Consider the following 23,352-nt stretch of genomic DNA (forward strand, 5'->3'; position numbering starts at 1 on the left):
GCTCCACACTGTGTCTGACCCGTGTCCCAGGAGCGCTCGGTGCCCACACTGGGGATAAAGTGGGGGGGACACACTGTGGGGGTGACGTAGAGGGAGTTCCACACCGTGTCTGACCCGTGTCCCAGGAGCGCTCGGTGCCCACACTGGGGATAAAGTGGGGGGGGACACACTGTGGGGGTGACGTAGAGGGAGTTCCACACCGTGTCTGACCCGTGTCCCGGGAGCGCTCGGTGCCCACACTGGGGATAAAGTGGGGTGGGGGGACACACTGTGGGGGTGATGCAGAGGGAGCCCCACACCGTGTCTGACCCGTGTCCCGGGAGCGCTCAGTGCCCACACTGGGGATAAAGTGGGGGGGGGACACACTGTGGGGGTGATGTAGAGGGAGCTGCATACCGTGTCTGACCCATGTCCTGGGAGCGCTCGGTGCACACACTGGGGATAAAGTGGGGGGAGGGACACACTGTGGGGGTGACGTAGAGGGAGATCCACACCGTGTCTCACCCGTGTCCCGGGAACGCTCGGTGCCCACACTGGGGATAAAGTGGGGGGGACACACTGTGGGGGTGATGTAGAGGGAGCTCCACACTGTGTCTGACTCGTGTTCCAGGAGCGCTCGGTGCCCACACTGGGGATAAAGTGGGGGGGGGGACACACTGTGGGGGTGACGTAGAGGGAGCTCCACACCGTGTCTGACCCGTGTCCCGGGAGCGCTCGGTGCCCACACTGGGGATAAAGTGGGGGGGGACACACTGTGGGGGTGACGTAGAGGGAGCTCCACACCGTGTCTGACCCGTGTCCCGGGAGCACTCGGTGCCCACACTGGGGATAAAGTGGGGGGGGACACACTGTGGGGGTGACGTAGAGGGAGCTCCACACCGTGTCTGACCCGTGTCCCGGGAGCGCTCGGTGCCCACACTGGGGATAAAGTGGGGGGGGACACACTGTGGGGGTGACGTAGAGGGAGCTCCACACCGTGTCTGACCCATGTCCCGGGAGTGCTCGGTGCCCACACTGGGGATAAAGTGGGGGGACACACTGTGGGGGTGACGTAGAGGGAGCTCCACACCGTGTCTGACCCGTGTCCCGGGAGAGCTCGGTGCCCACACTGGGGATAAAGTGGGTGGGTTAGGGACACACTGTGGGGGTGATGTAGAGGGAGCTCCACACCGTGTCTGACCCATGTCCCGGGAGCGCTCGGTGCCCACACTGGGGATAAAGTGGGGGGACACACTGTGGGGGTGACGTAGAGGGAGCTCCACACCGTGTCTGACCCGTGTCCCGGGAGCGCTCGGTGCCCACACTGGGGATAAAGTGGGGTGGGGGGACACACTGTGGGGGTGATATAGAGGGAGCTCCACACCGTGTCTGACCCATGTCCCGGGAGTGCTCGTTGTCCACACTGGGGATAAAGCGGGGGGGACACACTGTGGGGGTGATATAGAGGGAGCTCCACACCGTTTCTGACCAAGCTTTTCTCTGTATCAGTTCACATCGTCGCTGATCAGCAGGAAAATATTTATTTTGTAACAAGGGGCAGAGAGAGTGAGCAAGAGAAATGGGGGAGGGGGCAGGGAAATGGGAGAGGAGTTGGGTGTGGGACAGGAGGAGAGAGGGTGGGATGGAGGGGAAGGGGAGCCGGGGAGAGGGGTCAGGGAAATGGGAGAGGAGTCGGGTGTGGGACAGGAGGAGAGAGGGTGGGATGGAGGGGAAGGGGAGCCCGGGAGAGGGAGCAGGGAAATGGGAGAGGTGTCGGGTGTGGGACAGGAGGAGAGAGGGTGGGATGGAGGGGAAGGGGAGCCGGGGAGAGGGGGCAGGGAAATGGGAGAGGAGTCGGGTGTGGGACAGGAGGAGAGAGGGTGGGATGGAGGGGAAGGGGAGCCCGGGAGAGGGGGCAGGGAAATGGGAGAGGAGTCGGGTGTGGGACAGGAGGAGAGAGGGTGGGATGGAGGGGAAGGGGAGCCCGGGAGAGGGGGCAGGGAAATGGGAGAGGAGTCGGGTGTGGGACAGGAGGAGAGAGGGTGGGATGGAGGGGAAGGGGAGCGGGGGAGAGGGGGCAGGGAAATGGGAGAGGAGTCGGGTGTGGGACAGGAGGAGAGAGGGTGGGATGGAGGGGAAGGGGAGCCGGGGAGAGGGGGCAGGGAAATGGGAGAGGAGTCGGGTGTGGGACAGGAGGAGAGAGGGTGGGATGGAGGGGAAGGGGAGCGGGGGAGAGGGGGCAGGGAAATGGGAGAGGAGTCGGGTGTGGGACAGGAGGAGAGAGGGTGGGATGGAGGGGAAGGGGAGCCGGGGAGAGGGGGCAGGGAAATGGGAGAGGAGTCGGGTGTGGGACAGGAGGAGAGAGGGTGGGATGGAGGGGAAGGGGAGCCGGGGAGAGGGGGCAGGGAAATGGGAGAGGAGTCGGGTGTGGGACAGGAGGAGAGAGGGTGGGATGGAGGGGAAGGGGAGTGGGGGAGAGGGGGCAGGGAAATGGGAGAGGAGTCGGGTGTGGGACAGGAGGAGAGAGGGTGGGATGGAGGGGAAGGGGAGCCGGGGAGAGGGGGCAGGGAAATGGGAGAGGAGTCGGGTGTGGGACAGGAGGAGAGAGGGTGGGATGGAGGGGAAGGGGAGCCGGGGAGAGGGGGCAGGGAAATGGGAGAGGAGTCGGGTGTGGGACAGGAGGAGAGAGAGTGGGATGGAGGGGAAGGGGAGCCGGGGAGAGGGGCAGGGAAATGGGAGAGGAGTCGGGTGTGGGACAGGAGGAGAGAGGGTGGGATGGAGGGGAAGGGGAGCCGGGGAGAGGGGGCAGGGAAATGGGAGAGGAGTCGGGTGTGGGACAGGAGGAGAGAGAGTGGGATGGAGGGGAAGGGGAGCCCGGGAGAGGGGGCAGGGAAATGGGAGAGGAGTCGGGTGTGGGACAGGAGGAGAGAGGGTGGGATGGAGGGGAAGGGGAGCCGGGGAGAGGGGGCAGGGAAATGGGAGAGGAGTCGGGTGTGGGACAGGAGGAGAGAGGGTGGGATGGAGGGGAAGGGGAGCCCGGGAGAGGGGGCAGGGAAATGGGAGAGGAGTCGGGTGTGGGACAGGAGGAGAGAGGGTGGGATGGAGGGGAAGGGGAGCCCGGGAGAGGGGGCAGGGAAATGGGAGAGGAGTCGGGTGTGGGACAGGAGGAGAGAGGGTGGGATGGAGGGGAAGGGGAGCCCGGGAGAGGGGGCAGGGAAATGGGAGAGGAGTCGGGTGTGGGACAGGAGGAGAGAGGGTGGGATGGAGGGGAGCCGGGGAGAGGGGGCAGGGAAATGAGAGTGAGAACGACAGAGATGGGGGTGTGTGGGAAAAGAGGAGTACAGGACAGGCAGGAGAGAGTTAAGCTCTTGGCGCCGGGAGAGGTGACTGGAACCGGCCCGGTCAGGCAATGGAGGTGACCTTGTGGCGTGAGAGACACACACTCTGGATCACATGAAACAGGGCACATGTTAGTGGGAGTGATGGGGGAGGGAGGGAGAGAGGGAGGGAGGGGTGAAAGGAGGAGAGAGAGCAGGGGAGAGGGGGAGATTGGGGGAGGGGAGAGAGAGGGAGAGAGGGAGGGTGGAGGGGGAGGGTGGAGGGAGGAGGGGAGAGAGGGGGAGGGAGGGAGGGATGAGGGGGAGAGTGGGCAGAGGGATGAGAGAGGGGGAGGGAGGGAGGAGGGGGAGAGTGGGCAGAGGGATGAGAGAGGGGGAGGGAGGGAGGAGGGGGAGAGACGGAGGGGGAGAGAGGGGGGAGAGTGGGAGGGAGGAAGGAGGGGGAGAGAGAGTGAGAAGGGCAGAGGGGGAGAGGGTGGAGAAGGGGGAGAGAGGGAGGGGGAGAGGGAGAGGGGGAGAGGGGGAGAGGGAGGGGGAGGGGGAGAAGGGGGAGAGACGGATTCACCGCTCTATTTGCTCTATCTTTCTCGCCCGCCCCTCCTGAACATCTCTCCCTCACCCCTCCTTCCTCTCCGGCCCTCCCTCCTCTCCATCCCTCTCCCACGTGTCACTGACTGGAGAGGCACATGTCCCAGTTTGCAGAGCACAGCGCCAGTCGCAAAGGTGTTGGCAAGGTCGGACTTGAACGCCAACGCTCGCTGGCCTTATCTCTGCCAGATGTGTACACAGAACTACAAAGCCAAACAAACACCATCTGCTGTCAGAGAACAACACACACGCACGCACTCAGACTCACTGTGAGCGAGGAGAAGGTGATGCAGATCCCTCCAAAACCGTTGAGTGACAAGGCCAGAAAAATCAGTGCAGAGAGAGCTGTGGGCAGAGAGACAGAGTGAGATCACCCCCACAGTGTGTCCCCCCCACTTTATTCCCAGTGTGGGCACCGAGCGCTCCCGGGACACGGGTCAGACACGGTGTGGAGCTCCCTCTACGTCACCCCCACAGTGTCCTCCCCCCCCCACTTTATCCCCAGTGTGGGCACCGAGCGCTCCCGGGACACAGGTCAGACATGGTGTGGATCTCCCTCTACATCACCCCCACAGTGTGTCCCCCCCCCCACTTTATCCCCAGTGTGGGCACCGAGCGCTCCCGGGACACGGGTCAGACACGGTGTGGAGCTCCCTCTACATCACCCCCACAGTGTGTCTCCCCCCACTTTATCCCCAGTGTGGGCACCGAGCGCTCTCGGGACACGGGTCAGACACGGTGTGGAACCCCCTCTACATCGCCCCCACAGTGTGTCCCCCCCACTTTATCCCCAGTGTGGGCACCGAGCGCTCCCGGGACACGGGTCAGACACGGTGTGGAGCTCCCTCTACATCACCCCCACAGTGCGTCCCCCCCCCCACTTTATCCCCAGTGTGGGCACCGAGCGCTCCCGGGACAGACACGGTGTGGAGCTCCCTCTACATCACCCCCACAGTGTGTCCCCCCCCCACTTTATCCCCAGTGTGGGCACCGAGCGCTCCCGGGACACGGGTCAGACACGGTGTGGAGCTCCCTCTACGTCACCCCCACAGTGTGTCCCCTCCACTTTATCCCCAGTGTGGGCACCGAGCGCTTCCGGGACACGGGTCAGACACGGTGTGGAGCTCCCTCTACGTCACCCCCACAGTGTGTCCCCCCCACTTTATCCCCAGTGTGGGCACCGAGCGCTCCCGGGACACGGGTCAGACACGGTGTGGAGCTCCCTCTACATCACCCCCACAGTGTGTCCACCCCCACTTTATCCCCAGTGTGGGCACCGAGCGCTCCCGGGACACGGGTCAGACACGGTGTGGAGCTCCCTCTACATCACCCCCACAGTGTGTCCCCCCCACCCCACTTTATCCCCAGTGTGGGCACCGAGCGCTCCCGGGACACGGGTCAGACACGGTGTGGAGCTCCCTCTACATCACCCCCACAGTGTGTCCACCCCCACTTTATCCCCAGTGTGGGCACCGAGCGCTCCCGGGACACGGGTCAGACACGGTGTGGAGCTCCCTCTACATCACCCCCACAGTGTGTCCCCCCCACCCCACTTTATCCCCAGTGTGGACACCGAGCTCTCCCGGGACACGGGTCAGACACGGTGTGGAGCTCCCTCTACATCACCCCCACAGTGTGTCCCCCCCACCCCACTTTATCCCCAGTGTGGACACCGAGCGTTCCCGGGACACGGGTCAGACACAGTGTGCAGCTCCCTCTACATCACCCCCACTGTGTGTCCCCCCCACTTTATCCCCAGTGTGGGCACCGAGAGCTCCCGGGACACTGGACAGACACGGTGTGGAGCTCCCTCTACATCACCCCCACAGTGTGTCCCCCCCACTTTATCCGCAGTGTGGGCACCGAGCGCTCCCGGGACACGGGTCAGACACGGTGTGGGGCTCCCTCTACGTCACCCCCACAGTGTGTCCCCACCCCCACTTTATCCCCAGTGTGGGCACCGAGCGCTCCCGGGACACGGGTCAGACACGGTGTGGAGCTCCCTCTACATCACCCCCACAGTGTGTCCCCTCCCACTTTATCCCCAGCGTGGACACCGAACGCTCCCGGGACACGGGTCAGACACGGTGTGGAGCTCCCTCTACATCACCCCCACAGTGTGTGCCCCCCCCCCACTTTATCCCCAGCGTGGACACCGAACGCTCCCGGGACACGGGTCAGACACGGTGTGGAGCTCCCTCTACATCACCCCCACAGTGTGTCCCCCCCCACTTTATCCCCAGTGTGGGCACCGAGCGGTCCCGGGACACGGGTCAGACACGGTGTGGAGCTCCCTCTACATCACCCCCACAGTGTGTCCCCCCCCACTTTATCCCCAGTGTGGGCACCAAGCGGTCCCGGGACACGGGTCAGACACGGTGTGGAGCTCCCTCTACATCACCCCATTGTTTGGGGTTTGGAGGTGGAGTGGTGGGGGAGGGAGCATCTGGCATAAGTGGGGAGGGGGTCAGAGATTACTCAGGGTGCCGGAGGGGTGGGGGAGGATGGGTATGACTTACTGGGAGGATTGTACGCAGCCACAGCGATCATCGCACAGGAGACAGCGAAACAGGAGCTGGATGGAGAGAGAGAGAGAGAGGGAGGGAGAGGGGAGGGAGAGGGGAGGGAGAGGGGAGGGAGAGGGAGAGGGGAAAGCAGGGGAGAGGGTTAGGGGAAGAGAGGGGAAGGAGAAAGAGAGGGGTGCAGGGAAAGACGGAGGAATTGGAGGAGAGAAACAGGTGGAGAGTGGGGAGGGAGAGATTGGGAGGGGAGGGAGAGACAGAAGGAGAGGGAGAAAGAGAAAAGGATGGGGGAGGTGGAGAGTGGGAGGGGGAGAGGGGGAAAAAGAGAGTTATCACATTGGGTTTTCAGCAGACCCCAGCCAGGGGCATGTTTGAAATCGCCCCGCTCCATTTTCTCGCTGCACGAGCTCACCCACCCCTCCTTTTCCAGGAACCGTCCTCCCCCTTCACTCTTCCCATCTATCCCTCCCTCCACCCATCAACTCTCTGGCCCCCTTCTCCCCGCTTCTGATATTTTTGCTCCTCAATATCTCCCTCCCTCTCTCTCTCTCTCTCCCTACCCCTCCCTTCCATTCTCTCTCCCTCTCGTCCTCTCACTCTCTGCCCCTCCTCCTACAGCCCCTCCCTCTCACACCACCCCCTACTCTCTCCTACGGTACAGCCCACTACCTCCCACACCCGCCATTGCACCCCCTCCCCTACAGATCTATTCCCGCTGAATCACCCCCCACCTCTCTTATCCCACCCACCGTCCACACAGAGCCTTAGAGTCACAATGCACCGTGCTGACCGTGATTCCCCTTATTACCCCTCAACCATCAGGAAGGAGGTATAGGAGCCTCAGGAATCACAGCACCAGGTTCAGGGACAGTAATTACCCCTCAAACATCAGGAAGGAGATACAGGAGCCTCAGGACTCAAACCACCATGTTCAGGAACAGTTATTACCCCTCAACCATCAAGAAGGAGGTACAGGAGCCTCAGGACCCAAACCACCAGGTTCAGGAACAGTTATTACCCTCAACCATCAGGAAGGAAATACAGGAGCCTCAGGACCCACACCACCAGGTTCAGGGACAGTTATTACCCCTCAACCATCAGGAAGGAGGTACAGGAGCCTCAGGACCCAAACCACCAGGTTCAGGAACAGTTATTACCCTTCAAACATCAGGAAGGAGGTACAGGAGCCTCAGGACCCAAACCACCAGGTTCAGGGACAGTTATTACCCCTCAAACATCAGGAAGGAGATACAGGAGCCTCAGGACCCACACCACCAGGTTCAGAAACAGTTATTACCCTTCAAACATCAGGAAGGAGATACAGGAGCCTCAGGACTCACACCACCAGGTTCAGGAACAGTTATTACCCCTCAAACATCAGGAAGGAGGTACAGGAGCCTCAGGACTCACACCACCATGTTCAGGAACAGTTATTACCCCTCAACCATCAAGAAGGAGGTACAGGAGCCTCAGAACTCACACCACCAGGTTCAGGGACAGTTATTACCCCTCAAACATCAGGAAGGAGGTACAGGAGCCTCAGGACTCACACCACCAGGTTCAGAAACAGTTATTACCCTCAACCATCAGGAAGGAAATACAGGAGCCTCAGGACCCACACCACCAGGTTCAGGAACAGTTATTACCCTTCAAACATCAGGAAGGAGGTACAGGAGCCTCAGGACCCAAACCACCAGGTTCAGGGACAGTTATTACCCCTCAAACATCAGGAAGGAGATACAGGAGCCTCAGGACCCACACCACCAGGTTCAGGGACAGTAATTACCCCTCAAACATTGGTAAGGAGGTACAGGAGCCTCAGGACCCACACCACTAGGTTCAGGAACAGTTATTACCCTTCAAACATCAGGCTCCTGTCCAGCGTGGATAACTTCACTCTGCCTAGCGCTGAACTATTCCCACAACCTGCACACTCACTTTCCCAGACTCTTCCCAACTCCTGTTGTCAGAATTATCTGCAATTTGCTCAGTCTTTGCTCACGTGTAGCTTTTCCTAAATTCTGCTGTATTCCTTTCCCCTACTGCGAACACCAGCAGGAAAGTGAATTTCAGGGTCGCCTACACTTCCACGATAAGTTCACGGTGAACTTTGCGGGAGACAGACGGTGACCACCCACTTTGTCTACACCCCTCCTGAGTTTCACCGTCATAAGACCATAAGGTTCAGGAGCAGAATTAGACCATTCGGCCCATCAAGTCTGCTTCACCATTTTACTACGGCTGAACCAATTTTCCTCTCAGCCCCCAATCTCCTGCCTTCTCCCCGTATCTCTTCATGCCCTGACCAATCAAGAATCTATCAACCTCTGCCTTAAATATACCCAATGACTTGGCCTTCACTGCCGCCTGTGGCAAAAAATTCCACAGATTCACCACCCTCTGGCGAAAGAAATTCCTTCACATCTCCGTTCTAAAATGGCGCCCCTCTGTTCTGAGGCTGTGTCCTCTGGTCTCAGGCTCCCCCCCCCACCACAGGAAAATCTTCGTCACATCCACTCTATCTTGGCCTTTCACCATTTGATAGGTTTCAATGAGGTCACCCCTCATCCTTCACAGAATTCCAGTGAGTACATGCCCAGAGCCATCAAACACTCTTCATATGACAAGCCACTCAGTCCTGGAATTATTTTCGTGAACCTCCTATGAACCCTCTCCAGTTTCAGCACCTCCTTTCTGAGATAAGGAGCCAAAAAATGCTGTCAATACTCCAAGCGAGGCCTCGCCAGTGCTTTATAAAGCCTCAGCATTACAACCTTACTTTTAGATTCTAGTCCTCTTGAAATGAACGCTAACATTGCATTTGCCTTCCTCACCACAGACTCAGCCCGCAAAGTAACCTTCAGGGAATCCTGCGCAAGGACTCCCAAGTCCCTTTGCCTGTGAGATTTTTATATTTTCTCTTCTTTTGGAAAACCCTTTCATTTCTTCTACCAAAGTGCATGACCGTACCCTTCCCGACACTCTATTCCATCTGCCACTTCTTTGCCCATTCTCCTAATCTGTCCAAGTCTCTCTGTAGCCTCCCTACTTCCTCAAAGCTACCCACCCCTCCACCTACCTTCCTACCCTCCGCAAACTTTGCAACAAGGCCATCAATTCCACCATCGAAATCATTGACATATAACATAAGAAGAATGGGTCCCAATTCAGACCCCTGTGGATCACGATTAATCACCGGCAGCCAACCAGAAAAGGCTCCCTTTATTCCCACTCTTTGTCCCTTGCCAATCAGCCACTGCTCTATCTACGCCAGCATCTTTCCCGTAATACCACGGGCTCATAGCTTGTTAAGCAGCCTCACGTGTGGCACCTTGTCTGAAAATCCAAGTACACAACAACAACCGATTCTCCTTTGGCTATCCTGCTTGTTACTTCTTCAGAGAATTCCGACAGATTTGTCAGGCAACGTTTTCCCTTGAGGAAACCGTGATGACTGAGGCTTACTTTATCACGTGCCTCCAAGAACCCTGAAACCACATCCTTAACAAACAGTTCCAACCACAGCGGTCTATAATTTCCATTCTTCTGCCTCGCTCCCTTCTTGAAGAGTGGAGCGACATTTACAATTTTCCAGTCTTCTGGAACCATCCCAGAACCTAATAATCCTCGAAGGACCATCACCAATGCCTCCACAATCTCTTCAGCCACATTGTTCTGCACCCTGGGCTGTACACCAACTGGTCCAGGTGACTTATATACCTTCAGACTGTCCAGTTTCCCAAGAACCTTCTCCCCAGTCATGGGAACTTCACACACTTCCTGACCCCTGACACCTGGAACTTCCACCATACCGCAAGCGTCTTCCTCAGTGAAGACTGAAGCAAAATACTAATTCAGTTTCGTCCGCCATTTCCTTGTCCCCCTTTGCTACCCCTCCAGCATCGTTTTCTCTTTTACACTTTATCCGAAGGAACTTTTGGTACCCTCTTTACTATAACTGTCCAGCTCACTTTCATAGTCCATCTTTACCTTCTTATTGACTTTTTCAGTCGTCTTCTGTTGGATTTTAAAAGCTTCCCGAACCTCTAACTCCCCACTAATTTTTTGCTCTATTATATGGCCTCTCTTTGTCTTTTTAATGTTGGGTTTGACTTCTCTCGTTGGCCACCGTTGTGTCATCTTTTCTTCAGAATACTTCTTCCCCTTTGGGATGTGTATATATACCCTGTGCCTTCCGGAAATTCCTGCCATCGCCGCTCTGCCATCATCCCTGCCAGTGTCCTTTTCCAATCAGTCCCCTCTCTTGCCGCTGCAATTCACTGATGCATCTGACTTTCCCTTCTCCCTTTCAAGCTGCAGGGTAAAGTATGTTGTATTCTGATCACACACACCCTCCCCCTCCCACCCCCGCTACCAGTTCCTCAGCCCCGCATTCACCTGCCAAACCATCCCTGTTGTTACCCTCACTGGCGTGAGGCACAGACGGCAATCCAGAGGTTACTACCCTGGGGGTCCTGTTCCTCAGCTTTCTACCTAGGATCTCTCTTCAGGACCTCCTCACCTTGGCTACCCATGTCGTCGGTGCCGATACGCACCAAGGTACGCAGGGCTGCACGCCCTCGGGAATGACGAGGGCCCGATCCGGGAGAGGTCCCTGACCCTGGCACCGGGGAGGCAACATACCATCCGGGTGTCCCTATCACGCCTGCAGAGCCTCGTCCCCATTCCTCCATCGCCGGAATCTGCTATCTCCACTTCACCTCCCAGCTGTTCTGAGCCCCAGCAGCGGGGTCAGTGCCAAAGACCAACTCACCCCCCCCCTTCGGTCGCTCCCCCCTCAATGGTACCTGAAGTTCTATACTTATTGAGGGGAAGGGCCACAGGGGTACTCTGCACTGGCACGTGCGTTTTGCCCTCCTGCCCCCGACAGTCGCCCAGTTACCCCGCCTCCCGCAGCCTCGTGCACCCGCTGCAGCTGCAGTCCGTCTGGGTTTGCCCGGACGCCCCACCTCCTGCACGGAGAACGGAACGCTGGCCCCCCGGGGGCGTTCCCACCAAGCCGCAGCGCCCCAGCGGGTCAGGGAGGGAACAAGTGAAGGCGGGCGAGGAAGAGCGAGACTGACCAGGCCACCGGCCGCACCCGGGCACGACGAGCCACAGCCGCTCTAAACGCCGGCTCGCTCCGGGGAAGGGCGCTCTGCTGGCAGGCAGCCTGTATTCTTATCCACCCCGCCTTTCCAAGGCATCCCGCTTGCTGATCGGTCGCCCCTGAACTCCGAGGTACAGCCACCGCCCTGACTGACGGGCAGCCCTCTTTCTAACGTGGGTCGCCCGCGCTCGTCATCGCCGTGACGTGTGGCGTCGGGCGACGTCGTGACGGTGCGCCCTGGGCGGGATCGTGGCCTTTCCGGCCACAGACGCGGTTTGCCGTCGGATTCTCCCGGGCGGTGACTTTACAAGATGGGTGACCCCAGACGACATCGATGCTCTTCGGGGATTGTCTGCCTGGCGTCAGTGGTCACATAATCAGGACTGGTGATATGCAGCCGCTGTTCATACAACCATCCACCACCTGATATCTTGACTTCACGTGACCCTGATCGGGAGCTAAGCAGGTGCTACACCTTGCCCGAGGGTGACCAGCAGGCTAGCAGAGGGAAGGAGCACATTACACCTCCTTTGGTAGAGACGAATCCCCACCCCACCACCCGCCCCCCCCTCAGGAGTTTATAAACCTCAATCAGCCTCCAACCCCGGTAAAACATTCCAATCCCTATCCCGTCTCTCCTCGTAACCCAGTCCCTCCAGTCCCGGCAACATCCGTCTCTGGCTCAATCACCTCCTTCCCGTAGCTGGGAGATGAGAACTACGCACAACACTCCCAGTGCATTCTCACTGACGTCTGGTACGGGACGTCCCAGCTCAGGTCTGATGAAGGCCAGCGTGCTAAACGCCTTCTTCGCCGTCTTGTCAACCCGTCCCCCCATTTCCAGGGAACGGTACCCCTCGATTGCTCTGGTCTGCAACATTCCCACCCCCGCACCCCACCCGTCGGGCCCCGGTGCCAGCTCAGTCTGGGTTTAACTTCCTGCAATGCAACTCCTGACACTTGGCGAAGTTAAAGTTTCACCTGCTGCTCGTTGGCCCATTTCCCAGACTGAGCACTACCCTACTGTAACCTCAGACAACCTCCTGCCCCATCCGTCGCACCACCAGGACAGGGAGGGGTGGATGGCGGAGAGAAAGGGATGGTGAAACCGAGAGACAGAGAGAAAAGGGGAGCGGGAGAGAGGGAAGGGGAGGGGTAGAGAGAGAGAAGGGGAGGGGGGGAGAACGGGGAGGGGGAGAGAAGGGGAGGGGTAGAGAGAGAGAAGGGGAGGGGGAGAGAGAGAGAAGGGTAGGGGAGAGAAAGGGGGAGGGGGAGAGAAGGGGAGGGGAGGGGGAGAGAGAGAAGGGGAGGGGGAGAGAGAGAAGGGGAGGGGAGAGAGAGAAGGGGGGGGGAGAGAGAAGGGGAGGGGGAGAGAGAAGGGGAGGGGGGAGAGAGAAGGGAGGGGGAGAGAGAAGGGGAGGGGGAGAGAGAGAAGGGGGAGAGAGAAGGGGGGAGAGAAGGGGGGAGAGAAGGGGAGGGGGAGAGAAGGGGAGGGGGAAAGAAGGGGAGGGGGAAAGAAGGGGAGGGGGAAAGAAGGGGAGGGGGAAAGAAGGGGAGGGGAGGGGGAGAGAGAGAGAAGGGGAGGGGGAGAGAGAGAGAAGGGGAGGGGGAGAGAAGGGAAGAGGGGAGGGGGAGAGAAGGGGAGGGGGAGAGAAGGGGAGGGGGAGGGTAGAGAGAGAGAAGGGGAGAGGTAGAGAAAGGGGAGGGGAGAAGGGGGAGGGGAGGAGGAGAGATGGGGAGGGGAGGAGGAGAGATGGGGAGGGGAGAGAAGGGGGGAGGGAAGGGGGAGAGAAGAGGAGGGGGAGAGAAGGGGAGGGGAGGGGTAGAGAGAGAGAAGGGGAGGGGGAGAGAGAGAGAAGGGTAGGGGGAGAGAAAGGGGAGGGGGAGAGAAGGGGGGAGAGAAGGGGGGAGAGAAGGGGGGAGAGAAGGGGGGAGAGAAGAGGGGAGAGAAGAGGAGGGGGAGAGAAGGGGAGGGGAGGGGGAGAGAAGGGGAGGGGAGGGGGAGAGAAGGGGAGGGGAGGGGGAGAGAAGGGGAGGGGAGGGGGAGAGAAGGGGAGGGGAGGGGAAGGGGAGGGGAGGGGTAGGGGAGAGAAGGGGAGGGGAGGGGTAGAGAGAGAGAAGGGGAGGGGGAGAGAGAGAGAAGGGTAGGGGGAGAGAAAGGGGAGGGGGAGAGAAGGGGGGAGAGAAGGGGGGAGAGAAGGGGGGAGAGAAGGGGGGAGAGAAGGGGGGAGAGAAGAGGAGGGGGAGAGAAGGGGAGGGGAGGGGGAGAGAAGGGGAGGGGAGGGGGAGAGAAGGGGAGGGGAGGGGGAGAGAAGGGGAGGGGAGGGGAGGGGGAGAGAAGGGGAGGGGAGGGGAAGGGGAGGGGAGGGGAAGGGGAGGGGAGGGGGAGGGGAGAGAAGGGGAGGGGAGGGGTAGAGAGAGAGAAGGGGAGGGGAGAGAAGGGAAGAGAGAAGGGGGAGAGAAGGGGAGGGGAGAGAAGGGGAGAGGTAGAGAAAGGGGGAGGGGAGAAGGGGAGGGGAGAAGGGGAGGGGAGAAGGGGAGGGGAGAGGGGGGAGGGGAGAAGGGGGAGGGGAGGAGGAGAGAGGGGGAGGGGGAGAGAAGGGGAGAGAAGGGGAGAGAAGAGGAGGGGAGGGGTAGAGAGAGAGAAGGGGAGGGGGAGAGAAAGGGGGAGGGGGAGAGAAGGGGGAGAGAAGGGGATGGGGAGAGAAGGGGGAGAGAAGGGGGAGAGAAGGGGATGGGGAGAGAAGGGGGAGAGAAGGGGGAGAGAAGGGGGAGAGAAGGGGGAGAGAAGGGGGAGAGAAGGGGATGGGGAGAGTAGAGATAGAGAAGGGGAGAGGTAGAGAAAAGGGGAGGGGGAGAAGGGGAGGGGAGTTGAGGGAGGGGAGAGATGAGGGAGGGGAGAGATGAGGGAGGGGAGAGATGAGGGAGGGGAGAGAAGGGGGAGGGGAAAGAGGGGGAGGGGAAAGAAGGGGAGGGGAGAGAAGGGGAGGGGAGAGAAGGGGAGGGGAAAGAAGGGGAAGGGAGAGAAGGGGAGGGGAGAGAAGGGGGGAGAGAAGAGGGGAGGGGAGAGGGGAGAGGGGAGGGGAGAGAAGGGGGGAGGGGAGAGAAGGGGGGAGGGGAGAGAAGGGGGGATCGGAGAGAAGGGGGAGGGGAGAGAAAGAGAGAGGAAGGGGAAAGAGAGGAATACAGGGGAGGAAAGAGGGGAGAAAGGAGGTGGAGGGTAGGGGAGAAGAGGGGGATGGAGAGAAGAGGGGGATGGAGAGGAGGGGGGATGGGGAGGAGAGGGGATGGGGAGGAGAGGGGATGGGGAGGAGAGGGGATAAGGAGGAGAGGGGATGGGGAGGAGAGGGGATGGGGAGGAGAGGGGATAAGGAGGAGAGGGGATGGGGAGGAGAGGGGATGGGGAGGAGAGGGGATGGGGAGGAGAGGGGATAAGGAGGAGAGAGGGGATAAGGAGGAGGGGGGATAAGGAGGAGGGGGATGGGGAGGAGAGGGGATGGGGAGGAGAGGGGATGGGGAGGAGAGGGGATGGGGAGGAGAGGGGATAAGGAGGAGAGGGGATGGGGAGGAGAGGGGATAAGGAGGAGAGGGGATAAGGAGGAGGGGGATGGGGAGGAGAGGGGATAAGGAGGAGGGGGATGGGGAGGAGAGGGGATGGGGAGGAGAGGGGATGGGGAGGAGAGGGGATGGGGAGGAGAGGGGATAAGGAGGAGAGGGGATGGGGAGGAGAGGGGATAAGGAGGAGAGGGGATAAGGAGGAGGGGGATGGGGAGGAGAGGGGATAAGGAGGAGGGGGATGGGGAGGAGAGGGGATAAGGAGGAGGGGGATGGGGAGGAGAGGGGATGGGGAGGAGAGGGGATAAGGAGGAGGGGGATGGGGAGGAGGGGGGATGGGGAGGAGGGGGGATGGGGAGGAGAGGGATGGGGAGGAGATGGGATGGGGAGGAGAGGGGATAAGGAGGAGAGGGGATAAGGAGGAGAGGGGATGGGGAGGAGAGGGGATGGGGAGGAGAGGGGATAAGGAGGAGAGGGGATAAGGAGGAGAGGGGATAAGGAGGAGGGGGATAAGGAGGAGGGGGATAAGGAGGAGGGGGATGGGGAGGAGAGGGGATGGGGAGGAGAGGGGATAAGGAGGAGAGGGGATAAGGAGGAGGGGGATAAGGAGGAGGGGGATAAGGAGGAGGGGGAGGGGGATAAGGAGGAGGGGGATGGGGAGGAGAGGGGATGAGGAGGAGGGGGGATAGGAGGGGGGATAAGGAGGAGGGGGGATAAGGAGGAGGGGGGATAAGGAGGAGGGGGATGGGGAGGAAAGGGGATGGGGAGGAGAGGGGATGGAGGAGAGGGGATGGGGAGGAGAGGGGATGGGGAGGAGAGGGGATAAGGAGGAGAGGGGATGGGGAGGAGAGGGGATAAGGAGGAGGGGGATGGGGAGGAGAGGGGATGGGGAGGAGAGGGGATAAGGAGGAGGGGGAGGGGGATGGGGAGGAGGGGGATGGGGAGGAGGGGGATGGGGAGGAGGGGGATGGGGAGGAGGGGGATGGGGAGGAGGGGGATGGGGAGGAGGGGGATGGGGAGGAGGGGGATGGGGAGGAGGGGGATGGGGAGGAGAGGGGATAAGGAGGAGAGGGGATGGGGAGGAGAGGGGATAAGGAGGAGAGGGGATGGGGAGGAGGGGGATGGGGAGGAGAGGGGATAAGGAGGAGAGGGGATAAGGAGGAGAGGGGATAAGGATGAGAGGGGATAAGGAGGAGGGGGATGGGGAGGAGAGGGGATGGGGAGGAGAGGGGATGGGGAGGAGAGGGGATAAGGAGGAGGGGGATGGGGAGGAGAGGGGATGGGGAGGAGAGGGGATAAGGAGGAGGGGGATGGGGAGGAGAGGGGATGGGGAGGAGAGGGGATGGGGAGGGGGAGGAGAGGGGATGGGGAGGGGGAGGAGGGGGATGGGGAGGAGAGGGGATGGGGAGGAGAGGGATGGGGAGGAGAGGGATGGGGAGGAGAGGGATGGGGAGGAGAGGGGATGGGGAGGAGAGGGGATGGGGAGGAGAGGGATGGGGAGGAGAGGGGATAAGGAGGAGAGGGGATAAGGAGGAGAGGGGATAAGGAGGAGAGGGGATAAGGAGGAGAGGGGATGGGGAGGAGAGGGGATGGGGAGGAGGGGGGATAAGGAGGAGAGAGGGCGAGGAAGGGTTTCAAGGGTGAGGGAAGGAGGGCAAGGGGAGTGGAGGGGTGTGACCGTTACCTGCCGATGAGCCGTGGAAAGCGGGGCCCGTACTTGTCCATCAGGATGCCGAGGGGCAAAGTGGTAGCACTCAGCAGGAAGGAGCCGATGGTGAAGCCCAGGTTCAGCATCTCGGCCTGTTCCACACAGCTGACCCACTCACCAGCGGACGAACCGTTCCCCGTCCCGTCCGACAATTCCAGCTCCTCGGAGCTGTTCCCTGTCTCTGCAATGGTGAGGGGGCAGAGCTGGGGTCACTGCACTCAAACGCACCCCTCAACTCAGTAATTCCCATCTGTCTCCCCTCCCTCCCCACACACCTCCCCATCACTGTCATCCACTCCCTCACCTACACACCTCCCCGTCACCCTCAACCCTCCCTCCCCCACACACCTCCCCATCACCCTCACCCCTCCCTCCCCGTCACCATCACCCCCTCCCTCCCCCACACATCTCCTCGTCACCGTCATCCCCTCCCTCCCCCACACACCTCCCCGTCACCCTCACCCCTCCCTCCCTCCCCTACACACCTCCCCGTCACCCTCACCCCTCCCTCCCCCACACACATCCTCGTCACCGTCATCCCCTCCCTCCCCCACACCCCTCCCCGTCTCCGTCACCCCTCCCTCCCCTACACCCCTCCCTGTCACCCTCACCCCTCCCTCCCTTACACCCCTCCCCGTCACCGTCATCCACTCCCTCACCGACACACCTCCCTGTCACCCTCACCCCTCCCTCCCTTACACCCCTCCCCGTCACCATCACCCCCTCCCTCCCCTACACACCTCCCTGTCACCCTCAACCCTCCCTCCCCCACACACCTCCCCGTCACCCTCACCCCTCCCTCCCCCTCACACCTCCCCGTCACCATCATCCCCTCCCTCCCCCACACACCTCCCCGTCACCGTCATCCACTAGCTCCCCCACACACCTCCCCGTCACCCTCACCCCTCCCTCCCCCACACACCTCCCCGTCTCCGTCATCCCCTCCCTCCCCTACATCCCTCCCTCCCCCACACACCTCCCCGTCACCCTCACCACTCCCTCCCCCACACACCTCCCCGTCACCCTCACCACTCCCTCCCCTACATCCCTCCCCGTCACCGTCATCCACTCCCTCACCTACACACCTCCCCGTCACCATCATCCCCTCCCTCCCCCACACACCTCCCCGTCTCCATCACCCCCTCCCTCCCCTACACACCTCCCCGTCTCCATCACCCCCTCCCTCCCCTACACCCTCCCCGTCTCCATCACCCCTCCCTCCCCTACACCCCTCCCCGTCTCCATCACCCCTCCCTCCCCTACACCCCTCCCCGTCTCCATCACCGCCTCCCTCCCCTACACACCTCCCCGTCACCGTCATCCCCTCCCTCCCCTACACCCTCCCCGTCTCCATCACCCCCTCCCTCCCCCACACACCTCCCCGTCTCCATCACCCACTCCCTCCCCTACACACCTCCCCGTCACCGTCATCCACTCCCTCACCTACACATCTCCCCGTCACCCTCAACCCTCCCTCCCCTACACACCTCCCCGTCACCCTCACCCCTCCCTCCACCACACACCTCCCCGTCACCATCATCCCCTCCCTCCCCCACACACCTCCTCGTCTCCATCACCCCCTCCCTCCCCCACACACCTCCCCGTCACCATCACCCCTCCCTCCCCTACACACCTCCCCGTCACCATCATCCCCTCCCTCCCCCACACACCTCCCCGTCACCATCACCCCTCCCTCCCCTACACACCTCCCCGTCACCGTCATCCCCTCCCTCCCCCACACACCTCCCCGTCTCCGTCATCCACTCCCTCACCTACACACCTCCCCGTCACCGTCATCTACTCCCTCACCTACACACCTCCTCGTCACCGTCATCCCCTCCCTCCCCTACACACCTCCCCGTCACCGTCATCCCCTCCCTCCCCCACACCCCTCCCCGTCTCCGTCACCCCTCCCTCCCCTACATCCCTCCCCGTCACCCTCACCCCTCCCTCACCTACACACCTCCCCGTCACCTTCATCCACTCCCTCACCTACACACCTCCTCGTCACCGTCATCCCCTCCCTCCCCCACACCCCTCCCCGTCTCCGTCACCCCTCCCTCCCCTACACCCCTCCCTGTCACCCTCAACCCTCCCTCCCTTACACCCCTCCCCGTCACCATCACCCCCTCCCTCCTCTACACACCTCCCTGTCACCCTCAACCCTCCCTCCCCCACACACCTCCCCGTCACCCTCACCCCTCCCTCCCCTACACACCTCCCCGTCTCCATCACCCCCTCCCTCCCCTACACCCTCCCCGTCTCCATCACCCCCTCCCTCCCCTACACCCTCCCCGTCTACATCACCCCCTCCCTCCCCTACACCCTCCCCGTCTCCATCACCCCCTCCCTCCCCTACACCCCTCCCCGTCACCGTCATCCACTCCCTCCCCCACACACCTCCCCGTCACCGTCATCCACTCCCTCCCCCACACACCTCCCCGTCACCGTCATCCCCTCCCTCCCCCACAGACCTCCCCGTCACCCTCACCCCTCCCTCCCCCACACCCCTCCACATCTCCGTCACCCCCTCCCTCCCCTACACACCTCCCCGTCACCATCACCCCTCCCTCCCCTACATCCCTCCCCGTCACCGTCATCCCCTCCCTCCCCCACACACCTCCCCGTCACCGTCATCCAATCTCTCACCTACACACCTCGCCGTCACCGTCATCCACTCCCTCCCCCACACACCTCCCCGTCACCGTCATCCACTCTCTCACCTACACACCTCCCCGTCACTGTCATCCCCTCCCTCCCCTACACACCTCCCCGTCACCCTAACCCCTCCCTCCCCCACACATCTCCCCGTCACCCTCACCCCTCCCACCCCTACACACCTCCCCGTCACCGTCATCCACTCTCTCCCCCACACCCCTCCCCATCTCCATCACCCCCTCCCCTACATCCCTCCCCGTCTCCATCACCCCCTCCCTCCCCTACACACCTCCCCGTCACCGTCATCCCTCCCTCCCCCACACACCTCCCCGTCACCGTCATCCACTCCCTCCCCCACACCACTCCCCGTCACCGTCACCCCTCCCTCCCCTACACAACTCCCCGTCACCCTCACCCCTCCCTCCCCCACACACCTCCCCGTCACCGTCACCCCTCCCTCCCCTACCCACCTCCCCGTCACCATCATCCCCTCCCTCCCCCACACACCTCCCCGTCACCGTCATCCACTCCCTCCCCCACACCACTCCCCGTCACCGTCACCCCTCCCTCCCCTACACACCTCCCCGTCACCCTCACCACTCCCTCCCCCACACACCTCCCAGTCACCATCATCCCCTCCCTCCCCCACACACCGCCCCGTCACCATCATCCCCTCCCTCCCCCACACACCTCCCCGTCACCATCATCCCCTCCCTCCCCCACACAACTCCCCGTCACCGTCATCCCCTCCCTCCCCTACACACCTCCCTGTCACCGTCATCCCCTCCCTCCCCCACACCCCTCCCCGTCACCGTCATCCACTCCCTCCCCCACACACCTCCCCGTCACCGTCATCCCCTCCCTCCCCTACACCCCTCCCCGTCTCCATCACCCCCTCCCTCCCCCACACACCTCCCCGTCACCCTCACCCCTCCCTCCCCTACACCCTCCCCGTCACCGTCATCCACTCTCTCACCTACACACCTCCCCGTCACCATCATCCACTCCCTCCCCTACACCCCTCCCCGTCACCGTCATCCCCTCCCTCCCCTACACACCTCCCCGTCACCCTCACCCCTCCCTCCCCCACACACCTCCCCGTCACCCTCACCCCTCCCTCCCCCACACACCTCCCCGTCACCGTCATCCCCTCCCTCCCCCACACACCTCCCCGTCACCGTCACCCCTCCCTCCCCCCCTACACCCCTCCCCGTCACCGTCATCCACTCCCTCCCCCACACACCTCCCCGTCACCGTCATCCCCTCCCTCCCCCACACACCTCCCCGTCACCCTCACCCCTCCCTCCCCCACACACCTCCCCGTCACCCTCACCCCTCCCTCCGCCACACACCTCCCCGTCACCGTCACCCCTCCCTCCCCTACACACCTCCCCGTCACCGTCACCCCTCCCTCCCCTACACCCCTCCCCGTCACCGTCATCCCCTCCCTCCCCCACACATCTCCCCGTCACCCTCACCCCTCCCTCCCCTACACACCTCCCAGTCACCGTCATCCACTACCTCCCCCACACACCTCCCCGTCTACGTCACCCCCTCCCTCCCCTACACACCTCCCCGTCACCCTCACCCCTCCCTCCCCCACACACCTCCCCGTCACCGTCATCCACTCCCTCACCTACACACCTCCCCGTCACCGTCATCCACTCCCTCCCCTACACACCTCCAGGTCACCGTCATCTACTCCCTCCCCTACACACCTCCCCGTCACCCTCACCCCTCCCTCCCCCACACACCTCCCCGTCACCGTCATCCCCTCCCTCCCCCACACACCTACCCGTCAGCGTCACCCCTCCCTCCCCTACACCCCTCCCCGTCACCGACTCCCTCCCCCACACACCTCCCCGTCACCGTCATCCCCTCCCTCCCCCACACACCTCCCCGTCACCCTCACCTCTCCCTCCCCCACACACCTCCCCGTCACCCTCACCCCTCCCTCCCCCACACACCTCCCCGTCACAGTCAACCCTCCCTCCCCTACACACCTCCCCGTCACCGTCACACCTCCCTCCCCTACAACCCTCCCCGTCACCGTCATCCCCTCCCTCCCCCACACATCTCCCCGTCACCCTCACCCCTCCCTCCCCTACACACCTCCCCGTCACCGTCATCCCCTCCCTCCCCTACACAACTCCCCGTCACCGTCATCCACTCCCTCCCCCACACACCTCCCCGTCTACGTCACCCCCTCCCTCCCCTACACACCTCCCCGTCACCCTCACCCCTCCCTCCCCCACACACCTCCCCGTCACCGTCATCCACTCCCTCCCCCACACACCTCCCCGTCACCGTCATCCCCTCCCTCCCCTACACACCTCCCCGTCACCCTCAGCCCTCCCTCCCCTACACACCTCCCCGTCACCGTCATCCCCTCCCTCCCCCACACCCCTCCCCGTCTCCGTCACCCCTCCCTCCCCTACATCCCTCCCCGTCACCCTCACCCCTCCCTCACCTACACACCTCCCCGTCACCTTCATCCACTCCCTCACCTACACACCTCCTCGTCACCGTCATCCCCTCCCTCCCCCACACCCCTCCCCGTCTCCGTCACCCCTCCCTCCCCTACACCCCTCCCTGTCACCCTCAACCCTCCCTCCCTTACACCCCTCCCCGTCACCATCACCCCCTCCCTCCTCTACACACCTCCCTGTCACCCTCAACCCTCCCTCCCCCACACACCTCCCCGTCACCCTCACCCCTCCCTCCCCTACACACCTCCCCGTCTCCATCACCCCCTCCCTCCCCTACACCCTCCCCGTCTCCATCACCCCCTCCCTCCCCTACACCCTCCCCGTCTACATCACCCCCTCCCTCCCCTACACCCTCCCCGTCTCCATCACCCCCTCCCTCCCCTACACCCCTCCCCGTCACCGTCATCCACTCCCTCCCCCACACACCTCCCCGTCACCGTCATCCACTCCCTCCCCCACACACCTCCCCGTCACCGTCATCCCCTCCCTCCCCCACACACCTCCCCGTCACCCTCACCCCTCCCTCCCCCACACCCCTCCACGTCTCCGTCACCCCCTCCCTCCCCTACACACCTCCCCGTCACCATCACCCCTCCCTCCCCTACATCCCTCCCCGTCACCGTCATCCAATCTCTCACCTACACACCTCCCCGTCACCGTCATCCACTCCCTCCCCCACACACCTCCCCGTCACCGTCATCCACTCTCTCACCTACACACCTCCCCGTCACTGTCATCCCCTCCCTCCCCTACACACCTCCCCGTCACCCTAACCCCTCCCTCCCCCACACATCTCCCCGTCACCCTCACCCCTCCCACCCCTACACACCTCCCCGTCACCGTCATCCACTCTCTCCCCCACACCCCTCCCCATCTCCATCACCCCCTCCCCTACATCCCTCCCCGTCTCCATCACCCCCTCCCTCCCCTACACACCTCCCCGTCACCGTCATCCCTCCCTCCCCCACACACCTCCCCGTCACCGTCATCCACTCCCTCCCCCACACCACTCCCCGTCACCGTCACCCCTCCCTCCCCTACACAACTCCCCGTCACCCTCACCCCTCCCTCCCCCACACACCTCCCCGTCACCATCATCCCCTCCCTCCCCCACACACCGCCCCGTCACCATCATCCCCTCCCTCCCCCACACACCTCCCCGTCACCATCATCCCCTCCCTCCCCCACACAACTCCCCGTCACCGTCATCCCCTCCCTCCCCTACACACCTCCCTGTCACCGTCATCCCCTCCCTCCCCCACACCCCTCCCCGTCACCGTCATCCACTCCCTCCCCCACACACCTCCCCGTCACCGTCATCCCCTCCCTCCCCTACACCCCTCCCCGTCTCCATCACCCCCTCCCTCCCCCACACACCTCCCCGTCACCCTCACCCCTCCCTCCC

The 23,352-nt window shown here is 62.5% G+C and overlaps 1 protein-coding gene across 1 annotated transcript in view; it reads right to left on the reverse strand.

The window, feature by feature from the left end:
• LOC134342179 (large neutral amino acids transporter small subunit 3-like) overlaps nucleotides 1–23,352 on the reverse strand; it is a gene marked incomplete at its 3' end in the record, with an annotated part of 65,067 nt that overhangs the window by 13,655 nt on the left and 28,060 nt on the right. The window contains exons 3-5 of the mRNA XM_063040152.1: nucleotides 16,777–16,981; nucleotides 6,425–6,480; nucleotides 4,174–4,250 (exon numbers count right to left, since the gene is read on the reverse strand). Of these exons, the coding sequence (XP_062896222.1) occupies nucleotides 4,174–4,250; nucleotides 6,425–6,480; nucleotides 16,777–16,981 (338 nt within the window). The remainder of the gene's footprint in view (nucleotides 1–4,173; nucleotides 4,251–6,424; nucleotides 6,481–16,776; nucleotides 16,982–23,352) is intronic.

The sequence above is a fragment of the Mobula hypostoma genome, unplaced genomic scaffold (genome assembly GCF_963921235.1).
Source record: "Mobula hypostoma unplaced genomic scaffold, sMobHyp1.1 scaffold_167, whole genome shotgun sequence".
In the NCBI taxonomy this organism is placed as follows: Eukaryota; Metazoa; Chordata; class Chondrichthyes; order Myliobatiformes; family Myliobatidae; genus Mobula; species Mobula hypostoma.